This window comes from Sceloporus occidentalis, unplaced genomic scaffold (genome assembly GCF_023333645.1).
Source record: "Sceloporus occidentalis isolate IW3139 unplaced genomic scaffold, rSceOcc1.0.p SCAF_89, whole genome shotgun sequence".
In the NCBI taxonomy this organism is placed as follows: domain Eukaryota; kingdom Metazoa; phylum Chordata; class Lepidosauria; order Squamata; family Phrynosomatidae; genus Sceloporus; species Sceloporus occidentalis.
In genome coordinates this window covers 1381270-1407427 of record NW_028317069.1, presented here as the reverse complement: position 1 = coordinate 1407427, position 26158 = coordinate 1381270, and the positions used below count along the sequence as shown (strand labels likewise).

Sequence of the window (26158 nt, the reverse complement as noted above, 5' to 3'; positions counted from 1 at the left end):
ATCTTATTCTAGTGAAGACATCCAGAGTAAGCCTATACATTTGCTGCTGGATATTCCTTATGGTAATGAGATCCATATATAAAAATATATATAAATAAATAAAAACCAGAGAGTCCATTGTTGCCTAACCTTGAAATAAGGGAATACCAGGCCATTTAAAAGGTCTGTACTCCGCTGGCCTTCAATTAAGTTAGCCAATTAGATGCTTGCATTGCAACACAGTTCAGTGTCCAAGTCTTTGGGTTTAATGATAAACCTGATATCCCTTTCAATATGAGAGCCGCCACTTGTAGCTCTGGCCACTTTATCGTCCCTGGGGGTGGAGGAGGGATAGATGTGGTCATAGGAGATCGGACGGGCGAGCTCGGTGGTGGGTGACTCACGGAATTTATATGCATTTTTTATGACGCAGAAAATGTTAAGATAAATACAAAGTGCTATTTACAGGTACAATGAATAGCTCGTCCGAGAGAGTTTACAATTTGATGTCTGGGGCACAAAACCAAAGCCCCGCGAAGGTTCCTGTGCAGCGACAGTGTTTAACAACTCACAGTAAATAAAGACCCTTATTCACCATTCAAGAGAATTTTTTTTTTTTTTTTTTGAAACTGACCAGACCGGCCGTTTGAGACAGACTAGAACGGCGCTCCTCAATCCCCTGACTCCAAACTTTATATATGGCAGGGCAGTATATAAGGCAGGTGTCATATTAAATACCCAGTTCTATTTAACCCGAATGTGCTGCACCATTTAAAAAGGTTATATATTCCACAATGCAGAAAAAAAAATCCTTTTCTCAAAAAACGTTGGGGGAAAAAAAACCTCCTGCCATAACTATCCGGCTTTATCTTTACTGCTATAGATTTATTTTCAGACACACAGGGTTTACCCTTTATAATAGGAATCCTCTCCTTATTTGCAAATAACATCACTTTGTATTTCTCATTCTTCCAATTTTAGTCTGGAATATATATCAGTCTCAGTGACTTAGAACAAAACAGAGTATATAAGCACGTTTCATGTTTTAAAGGAATAATGGGCTTTAACTGCTAAACAATGAGTTATGTTGCTTTGTTCTAAAAGGGAATTTAGGCTGAAGGTTTCTTACTAAAGTGTCATGCTTGAACTAGGTCGTTTTAACGATGTTGCAAGTATTTGGTAAAATATTCCCAAATGGTGGACCGTGAACCCTTAAAGTGGGTCTTATCACTGCCCCCTTACTATCTGATCCCAGGACATGGAGTGGGCGTCCATAAATCTGATTACCTTATCACCGGCTGCAGCAAACAAAACAGGAGATACCCTTCTCTCAGTCCAAAGTCTCTGTTTTAACTTGAAAACAAAGCTACGTTTCCAGACTTAAAGCCACCTGTCTTTGGAGAGATTTTGCTTTGCTGATGACTACTCGTCACTATATTTTTTGTGCAAAAATGGTAATAAAAAAACCAAAAAGAAAATATTACTGCATGCAAGCAATCTTAACTGGCTTTTAAACTAGCCCAGTGTCTATTTATTTTTCTGATAGATGCAGATCATCCAGATTAGGGACTTAGTACTTGAGGTTCAACAAATCTTGTAATACTTCCCCCAAAAATCGGGGCTTGAGAGCCCCTTGGTTTAAAGGGGCAGTTTTGCCTTTTTTTTTTTTCTTTTCTTTTTTTTGATCAGTGAAGAGGGACTTTCCTTGATGTCATTTAAAAAGGAAACAAAACCTAGGTTTTTTAATGATAAATCCCATTGTACAGCGCTACAGAATATGATGGTGCTATATAACACAATAAATAATAAATGCATCAGGTGTGATACGCATACATCTACAGGCATGTGGAGTGTGCAGGTTTTACTACTTTAGGGTGAAAAAAAATGTCTGGTTCCTTAAGGCATGCACGATGACATCATATTTAGGTTTGATAACCTCAAAAAAAAAATGAATACCTATAGCAAAAGAATTATCTATTTACCAGAGACTCACCGGGTGACATAATCCTCTTAAAGTCATCGTTTCTCCGACTTCACTTCCCTATACCACGAAAGGGAAAAATGAATCTGATAAATAGTTACAGATCTGATTTATCACCCCGGCCATCTCAATTGGTGTAATTATGTTCCGTAAAAATGATGTAACAATAAGAAGAAAAAAAACGAACAAAAAAAAAAAAGAAATGAAACCTTTGTTACATGCAGATTAACTATACCGTGTTCTTAAAACTCAGAGATGAACCTTGAAAAGAACTTGTAACAAACATTAGCAAGACTGATCGTTATTAACATCTCAGTGGAACCTCTGCAGCGCATGAGACAATCTCCCCCCCCCCCAACCCCAGGGTAAATGGCACCCATTGTTAACTGCAGCTACAGAACAATCACAATGTGGGAACCCATTTGCATGGGGGTTTTGCATTCAAATAAAATAAAAGAATAAGGTAACTGTCTGGATAACACCTTGCTTTGTTCCTAGCGGAAGCCATGCCAGGTACAGGTGATCAAAAGCAAGTTGGTAGAATGGAGTATATTCTAAATAGCGCCTGAACAAAAGGAAAGGTTACTTTCCTTAGAGGGTGGTGTTTAAATGGAACTGCCTCCCAGCAGATATAGTAGAGACGAATGCAGCGAGGGAATTTAAACATGCATGGGATAAGCATACGGCTCCTGAATCAAGACCAACGACTGATTAAGGTTCGAGTCTTTACAGACTGGCTGCTTATATTATTTGGACTTTTGGATCCAGTGGCAAACAGTGGCAAATCTTATGCACTTCTTGCAAACTGCATCCCTCTTCTGCTGGATGTCAACTCCCATCATCCCATTGTAATAAGAGATGCGTAGGACGTCCATTACATCTTTTCATGGATGGACCCCACGCAGTCATGTTTAAGCGGGGATAATTCTAATTCGCCGGGTGCCCCCGGCTTGTCCGGTCTCTGGCCGTCTATTTAGGGTATTTACCTCCACTAACAGGGGAAGTTTGACCTGAGCTCTGAAATGAAACATGCCGTTTACCCATCATCACGAAATGTCAGCCGCAGCTGGGTCCGGCACCGGGGGGAGATTAATATGCATGCGCGCCGTACAGCACACAATATTTGAAAGTAATATTCCTGCAGAATGTCACTGAATATATTACTGCCTGTAATTGCCGGCATGCACACACAGTAATAACTCAGCTTCTTGTTGCTACACAAGCATCAGGAGATGGATTCAGGAGCGAGCACTAAAGGGTTCGCCATTCACCAACGTATTAAAGGCTAGTCGGGCACCAAGAAATAAGCGAGGGAGCATATCCCGATCACGCGTGGGGTCAGATCAGGCACTATCTAGAAAGAGGTCAAGTGGATGCCAAGAACAATGCAAGCCGCAGGTCACCCGTCACGAAGTGACAACTGAAGAAAAAAAATGATAGGTTCCCCAGTAATACTCCGAATTGCAGGTTTTATCTCCCTAATGGAATAGAATTTGGTAATTACTAAAATCTTCCCCGTCATTGTCTTAAGAAATGGGTTGGGAACCTCTTTTTATATTTAATTTGATATATATTCATTTTCTTTCTATCCATGGCTTCGATCTGCAATAGACTATAGGTAAACTACATTTAATGGATTTACACAGAGGTCATAGGGTCCTGGGGTACTCCTTACAGCTACTACAGACGAAACACCCTGCCTGGAGTCGGACAGAATGGCTTTGTTTGGAAAAAAAAATATAAAACATCAGATATTTATTAAGGAAATAGCATATAAATCCCACAAATAGGTATAATTTAAGGGGCAGTGATGCCCGGACTTCTGCACCAATGGCGCGGTAGCCTGCTAAACAGGTCAACGTGCTATCGCGACTGACAAAAGTGACATCATTACCCATTAAAAGGGACTCAAGGATGTCAGTGAAATGCATCACAAGTAACAAGGAACACAAACACCATCCATCACTTCTATTAAATTAAAAGGCACCTTCACGTTTATGACCCCATTTAGTGCAAGAATACGGCCCAAAATGTTGTAAAATACTTTGGCAAAACAGAGCGGACACGTCACACGACACATAAGTGCATCTGGTAGATTGTAAAAATGTTGTTGCTGAGAAGTGTATCTGTGTTGCCCCCGAGCTATTTGAATAAATGCAATTTACACCCTGATGGTACATCATGCTGATGCTGATAGTCAAGCCATGTATGGGGTGAGGATCCCATGGACCCCCAGATGATTCTCCCCTGTTTATCAGGTATCTCAATGCACCCGTTCCTGATCTGAAGCAAGCACAGAACGCATCTCCAGATACACCCTCTGATTCTGCGGGTGTAAGTTACCTCCTTTTCTGGACCTCCCCATTACATTGTATCACTACTACACATTTTATAAGTGCACCATTTCCACTACAGTATACCGAATGGCTACACTTTGCTCCACGCTGTTGCTTTGCAGATGTTAAAGCGATCAGTCATATCCCGTGCCCTTAAAGATCCTGTCACAGCCTGTCCCAAGGTACTCCCAACAAGCCAGTTTCACATCCCTTTGCTCCAAAGGCCTTACACCACGATATGGAACGGATATCAACCCAACATTGAACATTGGTGGCCTGGACACTGTCACGCGGTGTTCTGTCTAATTAAATGTAAACACAGTACTAAGTGTCAAAGTCCAGCAGTCTGACATGGCTGCTTCACATACAAAGCCTACGTGCTCCACACCCCTTTATCTACCCCTCCTTCTGACTTGCTCAACCAGCTTCTGTTCCTCCAACTCCATTTATTCAGTATCATCTCTCCTATCACATTCCTCTTTCCCTTTACTAGACACTATATAATATTGCTCATGCTTCCACCCTAAACTCTTACGGAACCTTCATGAACTCTTATCTTTATTCAGACTCCCTTTCTTCTTCTCAGTAGCTTTTAAAACATGGGTTTTCTAACCCATCATCCTTCTCAACATCTGCTCTCTTCATAACCTTACAGCTAGGCTTCCTCCCCACGCTGACCACTCTTGTGAAATAAAAAGCATTAGAGATGTGGGGCAGGTATACTTTTTGAGTTTTTTTTTTTTTCCAGGTCATCTTCAGGGGAGAAGTGAGACTTAAAAGGAATGTGCGCCCTGGATGGTTACATATTAACCTAGTCCCTCTCTGATACCTTATCAATGGCTCCACACTCAGAAATACGCAGCACCCGCCCTACAGCCAAGTCTTGGTAAATATTTAATGGCTGTAAAGGTGTTTTACCTGTTATCGCACTGATATGCTAAAGAACTTTTTTTAAAAGCAGTCTTATCTCTCCTCTCTCCTTGTGTGCCTGATACTAAAAGATTCCAATGAGAAAGAAAAAAAACCCTCAACCGTCACAGGGTACCCACCTCTTTACATATCTAACCAATGACACATATTGCGTGGTTGGTGGAGGTAGCTGCCTTCAACTCTCCGTTCCTCACCTGGACACAATGTACGAAGCAAATATAAATATCATTTATGAAGGACTGAAGTTGTTCAACACATACTGAAAAAAATCAGACTTTAGGGACTCAGTAAGTTTGCTCGAATACACCAGTTTGGCACCCTTAAGCTCTTTTAAGGTTCCTGTACTAACTGCAACTTGTATGATGGACCTGATAAAATATGGTGAAGTCCAATTGGGAGCCATATAGGTCATATATGGTCCCTAACAATCATGACTCTGATACAAGTAAAGCACTCCATAGCTTGTTGATGGTAAGCAACCCTGCCAAAACATTTCAGATATGTCTAAGCCCCATGTGGCACAAAGCAATGCTACTTGATTGAATTATGGCATTCAAATATGCTGTATAAAGATATCTGATTGGCCATGTTCCACCATGGATTCCATTGGGGTAAGACAGATGGCCCACTTAATCTTTACTGAAGGTCCCCACAAGCCTTCCTTGGAGACCACATAGACACCAAATGAATGAAAATTATGATATAGGATGCCATGAGTCCAATATCCCTTTCTCCTAAGCCACCACCCTAAATACTTAAAAACAACGTTTACCTCTTGATTTCCTCGACTTGTAGTTTTACACACAAAAACTTCAGGGTCCTCACTGCTTCTGATCCACCATAAGGCTTATATGCTATAGTTTTTCAGGAGTTCTGCAGCATTATCATGTGCGGCTAATAAAATTTAATAGCTGCAACAAAAAAATATAATCAATAATGGGCAACTATACTTTTTTCAATTTTGAATCTAATTGAATGTCACCTATCGACTGAAAAGCACATTTGTTTAGAAATGTTTAAGTGAAAATGTATTTCAATAACAGAAGTTGAGGCTTTGATGCCCACTTTTTTCCACTACAGATCTCCTTTCAGGGTTTTTTTTGGGCTGTTGCCCATGGTGTGTGAAGTTGGGATCCAAGAAGTGCAGTATTCCATTAAAGACTAGTAAATAGTCCAGGAGATACTCTGGGTTTACTCACTAAAGTGGGAGTTTGGGGGAAGAGTTCTGAACTCCTTGGGAACTTCCAAATTTAGTGTCCCCTACCGTTCTTCCTTTCTCTGGGGGAGTGGCTTACTATGGGTGTGGGGCTACTGGTACATGGAGCCCCTATATATGAGCTGGGAGTAGGATGTAAAGTGGGAGGAGAGTAGGGGTGTCAATAAAGCTCCCCTGCCCAGAGAAGGAGAGATTGGTTCTTGATTTCCTTTGGATGTTATTGTTTTTATTTCCTTTGTTTATTTAATCAGAGAACCCATATGCGTGATCCAATACCATCTCTTACAACCCATAATAAAAAAGTTTATTATTCATGATGATGGAGGCTCTCTCTTTTCTGGCTCACCGTACATTTACTTTCATCATTGTAAAAATTTAATAAAAAGTAATAAAAAATTCCCAAAACCCGCAAGATAAGAGGTTGTAGTAGGAGACAAGGTACATACATATACACACACAAACATGAAACATGACAAAAATGTGCCGAGTGTAAAGTACAACAAAAACATTTGTTCAGCACCAAACCAAAATCAAAGAAATTCTTCCTCTTTCATATTCCTAGGCAAATAAGACCCAGCAACTCAGTTCCATGCAATAAGTTGTTGTTGTTGTTGTTAAGGCCAATCTATTTTTCCCTTACATTTTCATACACAAGATGTTAAAAAGAAAGTATATTTTATTGCTCATGGAAATATGTTTTGGATGACACCTGTCTCTTTATACTCGTAACAGCGTCCCCGTCCTGTAATAGCAGGAAGCAGGTGGAACAATGACGTTTTCTCCACGCAGATCAGACTCTGATGTGCTGGTTGAAACCAACCGGCCAACCGATTACAAATCAGGCCCTTATCAACGGATTGAGAAGCAAGCTAATTAACCCTTCGCAACACCCACGATTGTGCAAGTCAGGGCACTTGATTACAGGGAAAGACCACTGAAGAATTAGAGGAAGAGAAGAAGAGAAAGAATGTGGCTTTACCGGATTTGTTAAGTATTCAGAGAAGTAGCCAGTCTGGGAAACTGTTAAGTGGCTTTGTGTTCCACAGAAGCTCTTATGTGGCTGTACAGTAATCTAAAGTGTGTTATTGGACTCACAGAAACTGTTCCTGACAAATGACATCATTTATATTAATATGCAAAAGGAATACTGGTGGACTTATTCTTTAGGGTTAGTTAGCAACTAAAGTTGGGCGCAATAATAACGTGGTGGAGATATATACTTATATATATTATACACACCAAAGAAACTTAGGACACAGAGCTTCTTCATCTAGTTGGAAAGCATTCACAACAAGGTGGGGCCAGTCATCTCTGGGGAGGGGCTAGTCACACAAAGAGGCACGGCTAGCCCCAGGCAGCCTTAAAAGGGTGGAGAAAAGGAGGGGCTGGGCGGGTAGTAGGCACGGTCAAAGGCCGCTAATCCCAAAACCATCTGTCCCTTTTTCCTCCTCTGCCGCTCACATTTTTTAGTATTCTACATCCCTAAAAGCCATAATGCGTATAGAAATACATGCAATGGGTTAATAAAATGGAGTAAATAAAATACATAATTCTTAATTCAAATGCTTGATTCTGTTACATACTTAGCTAACAAGAGGTCAAAGTCACACAAAAATGAATAGGAAAACTCCACCCGTCACACCCACCACCACACCCCTAAACATTTTTCTCTTTAGCCTCTTTGCTGGCAAGTGGGAGTCAATCAATGTTGACATAGAAATAGTCCATAACACCCAATAACCCTGAACTCCATCAACTTATATCCGAGTATAAAAAGGATGAGATAGAAGTGATTGGACCATTAGGTTTTTTTGCTATAGGGGATAAAATAACCTCTAAATTCTTGTATGCGTTTGTTTTGTCTTTTTGTGTTATTTCAAAGAAATTTAGACAGAGGATGAGAACTTGCATTTTTAAATAGTAATACTGATAAGTCAGAACTGGATAAACTTGATCCTCAAGAAAGATATATACGCATTTGCAGACTTATGAATTATAAACAGATCTATTGAAAAAGTAATGCTCGATTCTTCCCATAGGTGCAGACGGCTGAACTCTGTGTAAACCCTTGTGACACAGGCAGAAGTTCCCAAATTTTAATCCGTTTTACGGCATGAACGATTTAAAGAGACCTGAAACTGGAACTTATGAAGATGTTAGTCCTTGTAAAAGGTAATATCCCAACATCACTTTATGTAGGACAGTCCCGATTTCCAGAATGGCTGTTTTGCGAGCAGTGGGGATAACGGGCCAGTTGGGGAGATCCTCTGACCTCCCCTGAAGAGCCCAGGGAGCTAAGGAATCAATGGAGCGCTGGGCTTATGCAAGATAGACATTCATCGCAGATCCCATGAGGCCACCTTGTGACGCTCTGCAGTGAAGCGCTGCGAGGGGGCTCTTCGGGAATGGTGGGCAGGTGACACTGCATCCAGTCCTGCTCACTTTTGAATTCATCCAGTTTCTTAAAAGCCATCGTGCTGGTATAACCGTGCATGGCCAGGTTAACCCTACTTGTCGAAGTTTAGTGTATGCACAATGTTACTTCATCCTATGTTGGCCACTACCTGCCTCTGGTCAAGTTGAGAAGACATAACTGGGAATACCAGAAGGACTTGTTACTAGTAGGGTACCCTAAGGATCAGTATTGGGACCCATATTTATCAATATTATTAGCTATATTACAAAAGGTCTTAATGGTAAGGTTTGTCTTTTTGTAGATGATATAAAGGTCTGCAACATTCCTGGTAGAAAATACCAAATGATTTAAGTAAATTAGAAGTATGGTCGAGAGTGTGGCAGCTGCAGTTTAATATTGATAATTGCAAAATAATGCACTTGGGACGTAAAAATCTTAATGGAGAATATATAATTTGGGGCGTGATTTGTCAGCGATAACAGAAGAGGGTCTTAGAAGTAATTTCTGATGACTTAAAGGTAACCAGACAATTCAATAAAGCATTGCATAAATCAACCAGGGCAATGGGTTGTATAGAGAGAGGCAATTGCACCACTTGGCAGATCTCTGGTCAGACCTCACCTAAAGTACTGTACAACGATGGTTCAAGAATCTGAAACAAGAAAGTAAGTTCTAGCAGCCGCAAGTCTCGCTTCTTTCAGCTGTTGTTGTCGTCGCCTCTCGATTAGGGGATTTTAATCCTCAAACATGACATATTCCACTTAAAATTATTAACTTCCTCTATGTTTCAGGCAACGGTTAACCACACAGCCTTAAGGCAGGGCTCTTTGCCAGCGTTAAAATTAGTGGCCACGTATAATTGTCACACAAACTACGTTCTTCAACTAAAAGAATATAGGAAACACGACAGCTTTTTTTAAAATTTATTTATTTTTTACTAAGGGGTCAATACCGTATTCCACAAAAACCTCTAATTTTAAAAGTATATTTAAATGCTGTATTCGCCTAAATATAATTGACACTTTCAAATACTGCCTTGCATCTTAATCTCATGGTGCGTAAGGTACTTGCACCCTTTAAACCTGGCAGAACTTATATACACATCCAGTCATTAATTCTCTACTTACTGTGCCATGACGGATGGTGTTCTACTATCTAGACCTTAAACCGTCCCGGTTAGGATAGGAAAAGCACACTACTCCATCAAACCAGCACATGGCATAGCAATGTTATCCATCTACCCTCTGTATCAAATGTCATTCATATCTGTACTTTGATGGGTTATTTACTATTCTCCAAATACCCACATCTGACTTTTAATCTCCCGTGACCGTGAGGTCACCTTGCCATATCATCCTATAAACTCTCCTACAGATTCTACATCATACCATTCTTCCTATATTCTAGACATTGTCGGCGTCCACTAAAACATCTTTCATAGTGTAATTTTCTATTTGTAGAAAACTGTAGAAAATTTAACACAATACACAAGCTGAATCTCTATACTTGACTACTTGATACATATCAATGAATCTGTTGAAGAGTGTGAATGTGGACATTGCTACGTCTTTCACGCAAGGATGCTTGAGAGCCTACCTACTTCTGCACTTTCTTGGCTTATCTCTCATATAATTCACTTCAAGGTCTTAAATCATCTCTTGAATTAAGCTTCCAAGTGGTGGATTTTTACTTTCTAGATTTTCTCTGGAGAGTCCAAGTAAAACTGTTTACTTCTGAGCCTCCCTCCTATGTCCGCTAACCTTACACGCTTTAAAAGCTTAACTGGCTACCTCTTGGGCTAAATATTTCATTCATATGGGTGATGCACGTCACTGAGAAGCCATGGCTTGTAGGTATTATGTGGACAAAGCCCTATATCTTGCACTATTAAAGTTCGAGAAGGACACAGTTCCATTATGGATCCCGCTGCATAGAACCACAAATGGATAAAGTGTAAATATAAGTAAATGTCCATCATAGTTCTGCTGGCAGGCTGGGTCTTCAGAACGTTATATATGGAGATCTAACATCCAAACAGCAAGGAGCCCCCGTTATATAGTGTGTACATAATATGTAATCGGCCAATATGAATGTCAAATTAATGCAGCTGACTGCTCATTGTCTTAACAATTCACTGATTATATATATATCTAAAAGTCAGTGCCGTTATGTAAGTAAAAGTTATCAAATAAAAGATGTTTATCAAACGCTCCACTACTAGAGTTTATATGTATTAACTTCTATGACAAATACATTTTACACATTGAATAAAGGGTGTGTTTATGCATGTAAGAGAACCCCTTTCGTTCTAAGACCCTTCTGACCCCGTTCTCCCAGTAGTTACCTGTAATACACTCGGAGTGTCTGGAGCTCTTCCTCAAGCTTTTTATATTCTTCACTCACTTTGTCTTGATCATGCTGGAGAAAAGCCAACGTAGCCTCATCATGAAACAAAAAGAAAAAAGGATCAAACCATTGAAAGAGCTTAAAATGAACATGGAAATTCAGCACAAACCCCCGCTCCTCAAACAAGCCGCACCGTGATCCGCTTCCAATATTTTAAATATAATGCTTGTTATATAGTCAATATTTATATTGGTTTAGAAACACGTTATATTAGTGTTATTACTATTGGATGCGCTATTATTCAGTATAAGATGTATATAAGAACATACTATAAAATCAAATGAGTAATACGACAATGCTTATTTTAGAACTCTTCAAGAGAGGTAACATGTCCCATATGTACATTTTTTTCTTGCTCTTTTGTGTGTATATAACAGCGACGCATGCATTTTATATACACAAAGTTTGCCTGGTTTCTGGGTGGATGGATTCCAATCGAGAATTTCATAAATGTCTTCACTGCGTAAAAAAGAATAAAAAAATAAATAAATAGTGTCTAATGATATTTTCACGCAATGCCAATTAAGCCCCAACATTCTGTACGCGAGCGCACTTGCGACGTGTCTGCACTGTAGGCAGTGCCAAGTTAGCAGACTGAAAGAAAAATTCACATCCTGTTAAGCCCAAACAGTAAACATTCTCCATATGTGAAAATGAAGATCTCCATCTGGGACAACTGCCAAGAAAGTGAACCCCCCCCCCCCCCCCATCCACCCTTTATGGCTCATACTGCGGTCTATCAGTGGGATGTTCTTTATGCCTTCCATACTTTCTCCCTGTTGCCACCTCAGACACCTGCTGGCTTAGGGTTGGCTGCCAATAAAATAATAAAACATACAAAGCCTACAGCTAACAAAACTCTGGAATGATGCAACCGATGTCAAGGCGGAAGGGTTGGGTTACCTGCTAGACTTTCACAGAGGGTAAAGGTACGGTGTGTTCGCAAGGCTCTGCCAACTGAAATGTTACTGAAGCAAAGGCTAACCATCTGGACGTGTCCTCCTGAGGAACACGCATTTAATAACGCAGGTGCTTAGTGCGACTGGGTGCGTCGCTGGAACGGCAACACAACTAGATAAAAGCTAATGTGAAAGACACTAAGGGATATAAGTTACATTACCACCAATAAAAAGACTAAGCTTGCATGTCCGCCACCAGCCATGTAATATTCAGAAGGTTAGAGTGTTAGGGAGCAATTTACTACTAAGGTTGGAGAGATTTCACGTTCTTTTTGTTTAGGGTTAATGTTTTACACTCTGCAAGACCTTATGTGTGACAATCCAATAGCGCTTCTTGTGTTATATCATTAACGTAATGACATCTGCCCTCTCAGTGTGTGTTTTTGGACATTAAACAGCCCTTGACACTGAATTTGGAAAACACTGATAGGCCAGAGACAACCTGTGCTACATGTACCCCCCGAGGTACTTCTGATGGGAGCAGGAGGTACTTCAAAATCTGCTTAGTTTCCTTAAGTACTTCATGAAGAAAAGTTTGATAGTGGATACTAGGATGGAGAAACTGGCTACTAAGTGTACTCAGACAGTTAAACACAACAATCAGTCATGTATTGTTCTTGAGAATTAGGCTCCATATACATAGTAAAATACCCGTCACAAGCTCAGAAGCACTAATGAGTAACATTATAAAAAAGTTATACTTTCCTGAATTGCATAGATGGTGTCCCCTTATCTTGACCTCAATACTTGGTGTATATGTGTGACCAACATTAAATTGTGTTGAAACATCAAACGATTAAACAATTTCTTTGGTTACACAAAAGCCATTTTTGGCCAAGAGAAATCTTGGGTGGCATGAGCTTGGCCGCCAGGTAGACATTATATGCAAAGACATAACTAATATCCGCTTACCAACACTGTAGTCACTGTGCATAGTACACATATACACACACGTACACAAACACAGAAAGTGCTAGTGAGGCCACTCAACCAACATGGTGATCGGCCCCTAGTGAGGTAGCCCAGGATGTGAAGCCCTGTGCCTAGCATAGAATACACATCTCTGTATATGTGTGTATGTGTGTGTGTATATATATATATATATATACACATATATACATACACACACACACACGCACACATACATAAATTGCTGGGCTCCGTGCTACGCGCCTTCAGCTATGGGGAAACAAGCAGCCAGTGTTGTGATGATGAATAAACTAAAACTATGAGTCATTGAGGGCATCAATTGCCAATTTTTTTTTTCCTCCTCTGAAACCTATGACTGTGATGCATGTTTAGGAATCTGGAATTTCTTTGACTTCCTCATTGGAAATTGACGTAAATGCGTTCAATGCTATGAAATAGAAACTGTTTTCTTCTGAAAGCGGCCTTCTGGATAGCATATCAATGACATCAACCTTGATCCATTATATGAAAAATCAGTTACTACTTTCATCCATTCTAATAGCATCTCCGTAAAAGCTTCCTTTTCTCGTGATCTGCACAGTTATCCCGCCCCATTGAGTTATCTCTGCTCTGGTATTAAGTTGCTGATTGTTGTTGATTGGTTCAGGCAGCATTTGTAAGGAGAAAACCTCAGGGCAGGATATTATCCAGAAACATAGAATTTGACAGCAGATAAGACCCATTTAGCTCATGTAATCTCATCTATTTTTTCCTGATGCGACACACGGATCTTAATCAGCCTTTGATCTGCATGGAATAGGCATACAGTACAGCTATCCTGAATATAGGTCTAAATTCCCTAACTATATATAAGCATTTACAACTACTGATGGGAGGCTGTTCCTTTATCTACCACCCTCATTTATCATGAAATTGATTGATTTGTAAAGTTCCGTCATATTCCTCAGCGCTGATCAATGCGCATCTCAGAGAAAATAGTCCCTTTTTTATAGTGAATATCTCCCAAAAAATGTATCAATTAAAAACTGTTTAAAAGCAAAATAAATAGATATAAACATATATATATATATATATACATACACATATAGATATAAACATATATATATATATATATATATACATACACATATAGATATAAACATATATATATATATATATACATACACATATAGATATAAACATATATATATATATATATACATACACATATAGATATAAACATATATATATATATATACATACACATATAGATATAAACATATATATATATATATACATACACATATAGATATAAACATATATATATATATATATACATACACATATAGATATAAACATATATATATATATATATACATACACATATAGATATAAACATATATATATATATACATACACATATAGATATAAACATATATATATATATACATACACATATAGATATAAACATATATATATATATACATACACATATAGATATAAACATATATATATATATACATACACATATAGATATAAACATATATATATATATACATACACATATAGATATAAACATATATATATATATACATACACATATAGATATAAACATATATATATATATACATACACATATAGATATAAACATATATATATATATACATACACATATAGATATAAACATATATATATATATACATACACATATAGATATAAACATATATATATATATACATACACATATAGATATAAACATATATATATATACATACACATATAGATATAAACATATATATATATATACATACACATATAGATATAAACATATATATATACATACACATATAGATATAAACATATATATATACATACACATATAGATATAAACATATATATATACATACACATAGATATAAACATATATATATACATACACATATAGATATAAACATATATATATACATACACATATAGATATAAACATATATATATACATACACATAGATATATCTATATATATACACATATAGATATATGTTTATATGTATATCTATATATATATATAGATATACATATAAATATATATATGTTTATATGTATATCTATAAATATATATATGTTTATATGTATATCTATTATATATATATATATATATATATAAATATATATATGTTTATATGTATATCTATTATATATATATATATATATATACATCTATATATATAGAAAGAGATATATAAATATACATACACAAATGTACATATACATAAACACATGTACACATGCGCTACTTGTAGTTTTGTTAATGGCAACAGTCCCATTTTTTAATGGCATGCAGGTTAGAGCATATGATTTAGCATACATATATATATATGTTTAAGAAATAACACATGTGTTCTATATATAGTTCTTGGAGTTCCAGGTACGGATATTTCAAACAAGCAATTCAGTGCACCACTGAAAAGTTGAATTAATTCCACCCGGAAACAGTCTTTCATTGTAAGCTACGTCAAACAGGAGTTTCATAAACAGATTGGCGAGAGAAAAAAATAAATAAACTCATTGTACAAAAAAAGGAAATCCGAAAATGAAAATGCAAACTACTGCTATTCTCCCTATTTCTGCAGGTCCAGGTTAAGATAGCGTTAGGCATTAGAGATTTGCCGCCCAGATTTTACCTATCCGAGAAAAACATATCCTAATAGTAATTGTGCTCCAATTAATTTTAAAATCGTTATATTCTAACAAGAATATTGTACCAGGGAGCAGCTACATTATCAAATGAAAAAATGTAAGTCTTACTTATGAAATAAAACATCAATGGCTTTTCATAGTTTAGAAACTTCATTTCCATTTATACTACTTGCGGTGGTTTCTGATAATGTAATACTAACAATATTATATTAACAATACCAATATCAGCAATATTAATAGCAATAACAAAAATAAATTATAAACTTGTACTTAAAAAAAGTGTCAGAAGCCCGCATAGAAATAAAATTGTTTCATGTTAAAAAAAAATGAATAGAAAAATATATTTCTTAGGGAAATCCTTAATTCATGCCAGTAGTCATAACACAAAGAAGACCGAGAAGAGGGTTAGATAGCAAAAAAATTGCACAAAAAAACAAATTATGTGATTAAGTAAAATGACAGAAGTGTATACATTGGGTTATTTTCTTATTTAATCTTATGACATCACATCTGCCTCCATCTGAGAGAGCATTTTATGTGAATGATTGTCCATTCCCGTCAAACTAGGAAGCAGTATCACGTTTCTGGACTCTACCGGCATTGTTTTATGTCATGAAATCACAGACATTCATGCGTTCCGTAACAGAAAATAATAGAGCAGGTTAAAACGAAACAGGATATGCCCAATATGAAATTTACAATGAGCATTCTGGATAATCTAGAATGTGACAGTTCCCCATTAACATGATTGAACCTAATGCTTAGTGTATGGTAATGTTTTAATAAAAGGAATTAAATAAAAAAATAATTATTGTAATGCACAATATTGTGAATATATTTTTACACATATTTACATTCCTAACCTACTGCTTTTTTTATGTATAAAGGTGGGTATTTTTTCTTTTTATATATATACACACACACAAATACAATTCGTTCAAGCAGGGATATCAAAAACATCTATTTATGATCGCAGAAGTGTAGAGTAGGAACAAATGCATTCTAGACTGGGCAACCCTGGGAATCTGCCCCTACACCATGAGATTGGGGCAAAAACTCTTGACAATGGTTAAAACCCTTTGAGTTCCCAGGTATGGTGGCTGGGTCAAAATCCCCGCCATACATGAAACGTGCCACTTTTGTAGGTACTTTGCAAAGTGACGGAGTAATCGATCCTAAAAACATTTATAATTCACTGGCGTAATCATGGCTTTCCTATTATTTACTCTTGGTTTTCCAGTTTCTTAATAATTTCCAATGCACCTGCTAACGCCAACGCCACAATAGGCGCACATACGGTTTATACACAATATAGCAAGAACTACTTAGCCTTCCGGTGCCCCCCCTTCTGATCTTTATTGTGTATTTTATTTTCCTAAGGGAAGGAACTGTCTAAGTGACAGATGTCTTATGAAGAAGCCTAGAGCAATAAACAAAGAGCTGCCCCGTTGTCTGAAGGAGGAAGAAAGTCTGTTTCCTGGGATTCCCAAGCTGAAAAGCCACAGCTCTTAATATCATCTGATTGTGTGTTACATTTATACATGTTTACACATATATATATACACGTTTACACATATATATATATATATATATGCAACGTATCACAAAAGCTAGTGGAAAGGCATTAGCTATTGTGGCTTCCCTTAATAACTCTCAGGGCTTTTACTGGTGGCTTGCCATAGAAAGACAGAAGGGGATGAGACAACGTAGTTGTGGCATCTGTAGAAGACCATTACTTGTAAAAGAGATACTGACCATCAGAGCTCAGAATAATTTAACTCCAATCTTGGAACATGAGAGTAAGGCGAAACGCAAGATACTTGGGGAACACCAAACCTTCTACGCGACAGTCTAAGGTGTGGAGCTGATGGGATGCGGCACTATCACCATAAAGGAGAATGCCAAGAATCCAATAGCATATGCTCTTATGCATCTAAAGAGTTAAACATATAAATAAAATAATCATGTTCCTAAACATGAGACCGCACAATGACAGTCTTTCATATGAAATAAAGGTGGTACAACTTCCTTATCTCTCATTTGACAGCGTCAGATCACAAAGCCTCCATTTAACGAGCCTCTACTTCTGGAGGATCTCCTTTGTCCTCTCGGTTCAGCTTGGCATGGAGTCAAACAGGCAGCTTCCCAGATCAATGATCCATAAAGTTTCAGAACAAGTGACAGATCGGCAATGATAAAGTGCAAGAGACAAACGCAAGATTCAGTGCTGGCCTAGAACATCGAAATGTCTCCTGATATCACCGTAACAAAAGGACATCGCAGAGACTATACGTTATGAATGTGGGGGGCTTTCATCAGAGCCGGGACATCAAAATAACTCTACTGACATTTATAACCAATGCTAAATCTTACAATTTTGAGAGCAATGGTTTATAACATGAGTGCCTTTTCATTATGGATACAAAATAATGTATCCATACATTCAGGTATTATGAATGATTAACCAGTGCATTACCTTGAGTTATAGTTACAGACACCTTGCTATTTTTACTAGACGAATAAAAAAAATAAAATATATATATATATAAAAATATATATTTATATGCTTTGAATGCATAATACAGGTAAAGGACCTTGGTTGTCATCCAACATTTACTTTTGTGGTTATGCCGAGAATTATTTATTGACACCAATGACTAAAGGTACAATGCTTCAGAAGACAAAAGATAATAAGATGGACAGTCTAGATATCCCCTACTGTCAAAATATTAGTCTTCCTGATAACAATCGGACAATATTTTTTTAATATTTAAATGGCAGCTTAAATACAGTATCACAATAGATGTTGAGCTATATCACAACGGATGATACACCGACTGATCTCTCTATTTAGACTTCATGTTGACATATGATAATAGAAAACAGGGGTTCGGAATGATTGAATCCACAAAAGACAAAATACTAATTTTTGCATAAGACTTAAACAAATTCTGTAAAAATACCAGAATAAAAAATGACTGATTTTCTGAAGCTGAATTTAAAAAGCACCATGATTCTGACTGGAGTATAACTGGTAAGAAGCGTATAAACACGGACATTCCAGCACACTAATGGGAGCCAGTATCCAAGGGGTTAAAGTAGGCTTCATTTGGGCTTTGTTTAATTAGCAGCTAAAGTAACAGATGTGTTGACTGTCCTTCCTACACAGCAGCTGGCGGAGGAGAACATTTGATGCCTCTTAAAGCCTCTGTCCAGCTGCTGTGCTGTAATTACCTGCTGCACAGGGATCACAGGTGCTATATATACATACATACATATACATACATATACATGGAGAGCCCTGACACAGAATCGGAATGCGGAGCATAGGGTGGCTTACATGCCTTCAATACCAAATGACGCCTAACTTCTGAATTGCAGTTAACCCGTTCAAGAAGAGCTGCACTTGTTAGTCTGAAATTCAAGTTTGTCATAGTTACAATTAAAAGATAATAAAAATCAACATGAAAAATGGATGTAGGAGGTCTAGCTCCAAGCACAATATGGAACGGAATATATCAAATACCCTTCTAAATATTATCAGATTATCACATCTGTACATCTCCAGCCACATATTTGATACTTCTCCAAAGCAAGTTCGCTTGGAGATTCTACTAGAGTAAACAATGTGGCTGAATGGGTCTGGATCCACCATCAAATTCTATCTTTTTGTGATGCAAAGGTCAAGGAACATCGATATTTCCAAACCAATCTAGTCAGGTGATACAGATCCACAGTTCTATAACACAGTCTCTTACTGCGTGAGGTTTGGAATACTTTACAGATAAGGATGAGGCTCTCTCAACTCAATACAGAAAACACTAAATAGCTTTTAAAAAGGCTTGGGGGCATCTAAAATGTGTTCTGTAAAGAACAGAATTGAATGCATATGGTGCCAGGAATGGTATTAATATCCGTCAATATAAGCAAGAAGGACCATCTATTTATCTTATTCTGGAATGTAATGGTTCAATAGCATTTACTTGCCTAAAAGGTTAAGTTGTTGTCAATGAGGGTTATGCAGTAAGTGTAGTCTTAGGGCACCAGCATTTATTTACCTAAGCGCTCTTTGTCTTGTTTTGTACCACTACCGAGAGTACGGTGGTACATAGCAAATGAAAAAAGATTTATGGCTGTCCATGGAATGCCGACCATTAAAAGCAAATCCAACCCGACGATGACTGGTAAGAAGACCCTCATAGCCAGTTACAGCGGCACAGAAATAAAATGTGCCACGTGTGGGTCACCGTGTAATTTTCCAGAATACGGGGTGTATTCACTAAAGCTGGAGCCTGAACTCACCAAGTTCATTATGCATTACGGATAGTTAGCCCTGGCAAGTTTCTCCATCAAGGACTGAGCTGACCCCTTAAATGACTGTTGTAAGAACAAACAATACATAATATATAAATACTGCTTATTCTAATATGTGGCACCATCAAATGGTTTATTTAGTGTATTGAAATGTGAACTGAAATACTTCGCTACAGATACCCGATATAAATATTAGCACACAAACTCTACGCTGCTCACAGTTGGTTTAAAGAATGGGATGTTTGACTCTGACGTTGTCAAGTAAAGAAGGTTTCTTCCATTAACTTAAGACGAAGGGCTACCATATATACATCCACATGCTTATGAGACTGGCAGCCAAAGAGGCCGGGAGTCGGGAAGAAAAAGCAGCACTTGCCCTTTAAGGCATGTGGCCATGTGCATCCATCATACGGCCGCACATCGTAGCATTGGATCTCCCGCACATAGGCAATAAATGTAAATTGCCTACGTCATCTGGCACTGGCCCATCAGACGATTGCCGGTTCTGCAAACCAATAAAGTCACATGCACGTATACTACAAAAATAAAATGACTGAATGTAGTTGTGTCTTATTGCACTGAAATCATGCAATGCTAAGAAAAAAAAAATACAAATATATATATATATATATAAAACACAATATTAATTCCAATTTATTCACTCAATCAGAAATGCATACATGGAGGTTATGTTTAGCATTAGGAAAACATTTAATTTATCAGTATCATAATGCAGTCTTCAATAGAACAAGCGATATTGTGCTCTGTGCTAAACATTACCAGTCTACAAAGTGCAGCTACCTTTATTTCAACATTGGTTTAGTCCCTAAAGATTGTACATAATTTCCATGCATTTTAAGGGTATATAATGCTTTTTTCATTTTTTTTTTTTCAATTAGCCAATTTTCTCTGAATTATTTAATTTTATTTATTATTTCAATTGAGATTATGCATGGAATAAATTGCTGTATTTTTTTTTTGGGGGGGGGGTTAAATTCCATGCACATTAACAAGGGGAAGAATGGCTTAAATTATAGTGAGAGTCACCTAATGTGGCAAATATTTGTACCTCTTAACATAAGAAAAAACAAAATAGTTAGTGTGTCCTCTGTTAGGAGAAGGGCAAAATGACAGATGAGATGAATAGTAAACGGTGTGAAATATCGAGGGAATGTCTCAGAGAATGTGCTGTTCAAGTAGGTCCTTTTCTCAGACCCTCGCGCATATATTGTTCGGGCTACAAAACTGCTCTGACAGCCGTTGCTTCGCAGAACTGATGTTGTTTCAAACACTTAAAACCGCAGTTCGCGTCTACAACAAAACCCAGCTCCGTAAAGGAGGCAACGCAGAGAGTAAATATTGATCGGTAAACACAGAGGATGCTGGGTAACAGGAGCTGCTTACACGGAGTTACTGCGGGCTTTAAAAATAAATTTTAAAAAAAAGTTGAGAAGGTTCAATGACAAGACAGCCTCAAACACAAGAAGTTTAATATATTATGATCGCTTCCCTTTGCAGGAGAAAACACATCTAGTCCTGTGTAAGCGACAAGTAATGATGTTGAAATAAATACTTATGTTCCAACGATCAGTATATTTTCACAATTTAAAAAAAACAGGCTTTGTATGAAGCCGACAGCAGCGATAATCTAGCAGTGATGGCAAACCTTTGATGATATCCAAAAATATGTAAAACGGAATGAATTATTGTTGGATTATTTGTTGGGGAATAAGATAATAGTGATAAAAGGAACATCTATAAAATTAACACACTGACCCAATTTATATATATGGATGCTCTAGACATATGTACTTTAGGGCATGTAATAGCTGAGAGGTCCCTTTGAATTTACATGGCATCTCAGGAGATTTCCACCCGTCAACTCCAGGCATTGGCTTGGCGAATGCCGTGGCCAGGGGTCTATTCAGAACACCCATGCGCATGCATGAAAAGCGCTCTCACTGATATCTGTAGCAAGAATAGTCAGACCAAGGAGGAGAGCAACTGCAGAGCTGCAGCTTCTACCTTAAGTGGGGTAATTTGAATTTTTCCATTTTGAAGAATTTAAGTGCAATGTAATATAACATACATGCTTCCTTGGTGTGGCCGTCTGACAGTAAACTGTAACCGTAAACATGATTGATGTACATCTTGTGTATGCCAGGGGGCAATTAAAAAAAAAAAAAAGTTGGGGTGACGGGTGAAAGGGGACCCATATTCAAAGGGGGGCTGTCTTGGGACAACAATTAAATACAAAAAGGGGGTGGTTAAGCACACAGCAGGGTGGTTGGGGCATCACATAAATCAATACACAAAGGGGGGTGGGTGACTGCAGGCAATACACATTAGCCAATACAAAAAGGGGGCATCAATACACAAGGGAGTGGGGCTGCCTGGGGACATCACAAATCAATGCACAAGGGCGGCAAAGGCTGGGAGCAAAAATGCACATAGGGCAATACAAAAGGGTGTAGGGGGAATATATTAAAACCAAAGGGGGCATGGGGCATCAATACACAAGGGGGGAAACAAAAAAAAACCAGTGTGGAAGCATTTTTTATGCTTTGTGTAGATTAACCTGTACTGAAGCAGGTGTGTGTGGCAAAGCCCGTCCTGGGGTGGGTGTTTGGTGTGTCTGTGTGGCAGAGCCTGTCCTGACGTGTGTGTGTTTGGTGTGTCTGTTACAGAGCCTGTCCTGGTGTATATGTGTTTGGTGTGTCAGTGTTGCAGAGCCTGTCCTGATGTGTGTGTGTTTGGTATTTCTGTGTTACAGAGCCTGTCCTGGTGTGTCTTTGGTGTGTGTATTGCAGAGCCTGTGTGGAAACATGTATATGTGTTTGGTGTGCCCTGGTGTGTGTGTGTCTGTGTGGCAGAGCCTGTGTGGAAGCATTTTTTATGCTTTGTGTAGATTAACCCATACTGAAGCCAGTGTCTGTGTGGCAAAGCCCATCCTGTGGTGTGTGTGTTTGGTGTGTCTGTGTTACAGAGCCCGTCCTGGTGTGTGTTTGGTGTGTCGGTGTTGCAGAGCCTGTCCTGGTGTGTGTGTTTGGTATGTCGGCGTTGCAGAGCCTGTCCTGGTGTGTGTGTTTGGTGTGTCGGCGTTGCAGAGCTTGTCCTGGTGTGTGTGTTTGGTGTGTCGGTGTGGCAGAGCCTGTCCTGGTGTGTGTGTGTGTGTTTGGGTGTCGGTGTGGCAGAGCCTGTCCTGGTGTGTGTGTTTGGGTGTCGATGTGGCAGAGCCTGTCCTGGTGTGTGTGTGTGTGTTTGGGTGTCGATGTGGCAGAGCCTGTCCTGGTGTGTTTGTGGCTGTGGCAGAGCTTGTCCTGGTGCATGTGTGTTTGGGTGCCGGTGCGGCAGAGCCTGTCCTGGTGCATATGTGTTTGGGTGCTGGTGAGGCAGAGCCTGTCCTGGTGTGTGTGTGTTTGGTGTGTCTGTGTTACAGAGCCCATCCTGGTGTGTGCGCGGGAGGAGCTTGGCTGGCCCTGTATAATGTATAGTTAAATCAGTGCCGTTTCTTCAACCACCTTACACATATAATTATACGTTATATCAGCTCAGCACTTCTTGCTGCCAGATGTCGGTCCCTTACAATGAATAGTGAAGTAGGAGAGCTGACGCCACATCTCTGTGGTGTGTGTGTTTGGTGTGTCTGTGTTACAGAGCCCGTCCTGGTGTGTGTTTGGTGTGTCGGTGTTGCAGAGCCTGTCCCGGTGTGTGTGTTTGGTATGTCGGCGTTGCAGAGCCTGTCCTGGTGTGTGTGTTTGGTGTGTCGGCGTTGCAGAGCTTGTCCTGGTGTGTGTGTTTGGTGTGTCGGTGTGGCAGAGCCTGTCCTGGTGTGTGTGTGTGTGTGTTTGGGTGTCTGTGTGGCAGAGCCTGTCCTGGTGTGTGTGTTTGGGTGTCGATGTGGCAGAGCCTGTCCTGGTGTGTGTGTGTGTTTGGGTGTTGGTATGGCAGAGCCTGTCCTGGTGTGTTTGTGGCTGTGGCAGAGCTTGTCCTGGTGCATGTGTGTTTGGGTGCCAGTGCGGCAGAGCCTGTCCTGGTGCATATGTGTTTGGGTGCTGGTGAGGCAGAGCCTGTCCTGGTGTGTGTGTGTTTGGTGTGTCTGTGTTACAGAGCCCATCCTGGTGTGTGTGCGGGAGGAGCTTGGCTGGCCCTGTATAATGTATAGTTAAATCAGTGCCGTTTCTTCAACCACCTTACACATATAATTATACGTTATATCAGCTCAGCACTTCTTGCTGCCAGATGTCGGTCCCTTACAATGAATAGTGAAGTAGGAGAGCTGACGCCACATCTCTCCTGACAGCTCTCCCCTTTAGCGCATAGACCCCAAGGTGGCTTCCTATTCTGAGCCTCCCAACGTTCTTAAACGTAGACATACTTTCTTTTACGTTATGCTTCCTAGTCTCAATTTCCATGCAGGAAGTGGCACGCTAACGCTGACTTTCCTGTAAATTCCTCCGGTTCGGTTTCAACACTGCTCTTTCTCATGCCAAACACTAGTACCTCTCACTAATAAATTCCCCAGCCCGCTATGCCTTTGCCAGCTCTTCTCGGCGTTTGGCTGCCTCCGTAGCCTTCCCTCCTGTCACCCCATATTTTAGTGGAGAAATATTAACGCATAATAACACTTTGTGTTTGCGTGTGCTGTGTGCATTTTTCAGGACTTGTCTTGCTGCTTAGCATTGGGAACTAATCCTTCGTTTCAAAATAGTCTGAATTATGGGACATTAACATCAGCCTCTGCCAGTGTTTTATTGGTCCGAATACACGCGTAAAAATGAAATAAAAATAGTGTGATTGAATTAAATTGGTATAGAATTGGTATATATTGAATTGAAAGCCTCTGGGTGTATATTTTGGATCAGTGCGGGAGTCTTTAGTGTATCTGTAGCAATATTGGCTTTATTTCCCATATTCTGTAATGAATATTTAAATTATGCTGAGGCAAGCAAGCCTGACCTACCACTTTGGGGCAACCTCTGCAACTACACTGGGGCAGAAATCGAGAAGGATAATTTATCCTGACTTATTACGGTCCTCGAATAAGACTACGGTAACACCCTTGTCATTCACATTCAAGTGGTCACCCAGTGATGACAAATTAAGTACTTTCCAACTGAATGCAGAAACAACACAAGAAAAGATACATTATTATGATCCTCTGCAGATCTGGATGGCGTTTTTGTTATTGTTGCTGCATTTATAGTCCGCAATTAATAAGGTCACGGCTCCTCAGACAACCTGTTGGCGGCTATCCCTGACTGCTGCGCGGGGTGACCCTAAAAATACAGGCTCATTTATTAAAGCCCTCCAGGCAATCTGGGCTAGTCCAACTCTTATTTAATCGCTTTGTGTCTGGGCTTTGATACACAAACAATAAAAGACTTACTATTTCTGCATCTTGCCTCAAACCTAAATTATAAATAGCTCAGAGAAAATTTAAAAACCCTTTAAATCACTGGAAGCTGGTCTGGACAACCCTGATTTTATAACCGATGCACCTGAGAACCTAATTATTACACAACATTAAAACGTAATATTAAAAGCACAAACATCTTTTTCATTAAATACAATGCAAGGTGGAGGTATTTTATGAAATGTACATCTGGAAGAATGTAATCTAAATTCTCCAGCCTACCATACGATTGTCCTCACCTAAGAGAGCCCACCTAATTGTATTTAATTGCCCTCCCTCTGTCTTTCTCTTTCGTCTATTTCATTTTCCCAGCCCAGAATTTCTGTGGCTGCTTGAGAAAATTTGCTAGGCAAACACAGGTGTTTTACACTTCAGTCATGGGCTCGCACAACTCCTCCTCAGCCAATTTGTGGGTCGTCCACCCACTTATCCTGGTTCAACCAAATGACCAAAGAAACAACTGTTGAAATCTTCCCTGTTTAATAGTGTTAATAGTATATTTGCATGTTCTATTAAAACACACCTTCCCATGGCACTGGTGGGAAATAAGTTGAGATACAACCTTAAGCAGGACTTTTTGCCTCCTTCTCAAATGGCTG

At 39.0% G+C, this 26158-nt stretch overlaps 1 protein-coding gene across 1 annotated transcript in view; it reads right to left on the bottom strand.

The window, feature by feature from the left end:
• Nucleotides 1–26158, bottom strand: part of LOC149284672 (mirror-image polydactyly gene 1 protein-like) — an 80401-nt gene that overhangs the window by 9753 nt on the left and 44490 nt on the right. The window contains exon 8 of the mRNA XM_089496303.1: nt 11203–11297. Within this exon, the coding sequence (XP_089352429.1) occupies nt 11203–11297 (95 nt within the window). The remainder of the gene's footprint in view (nt 1–11202; nt 11298–26158) is intronic.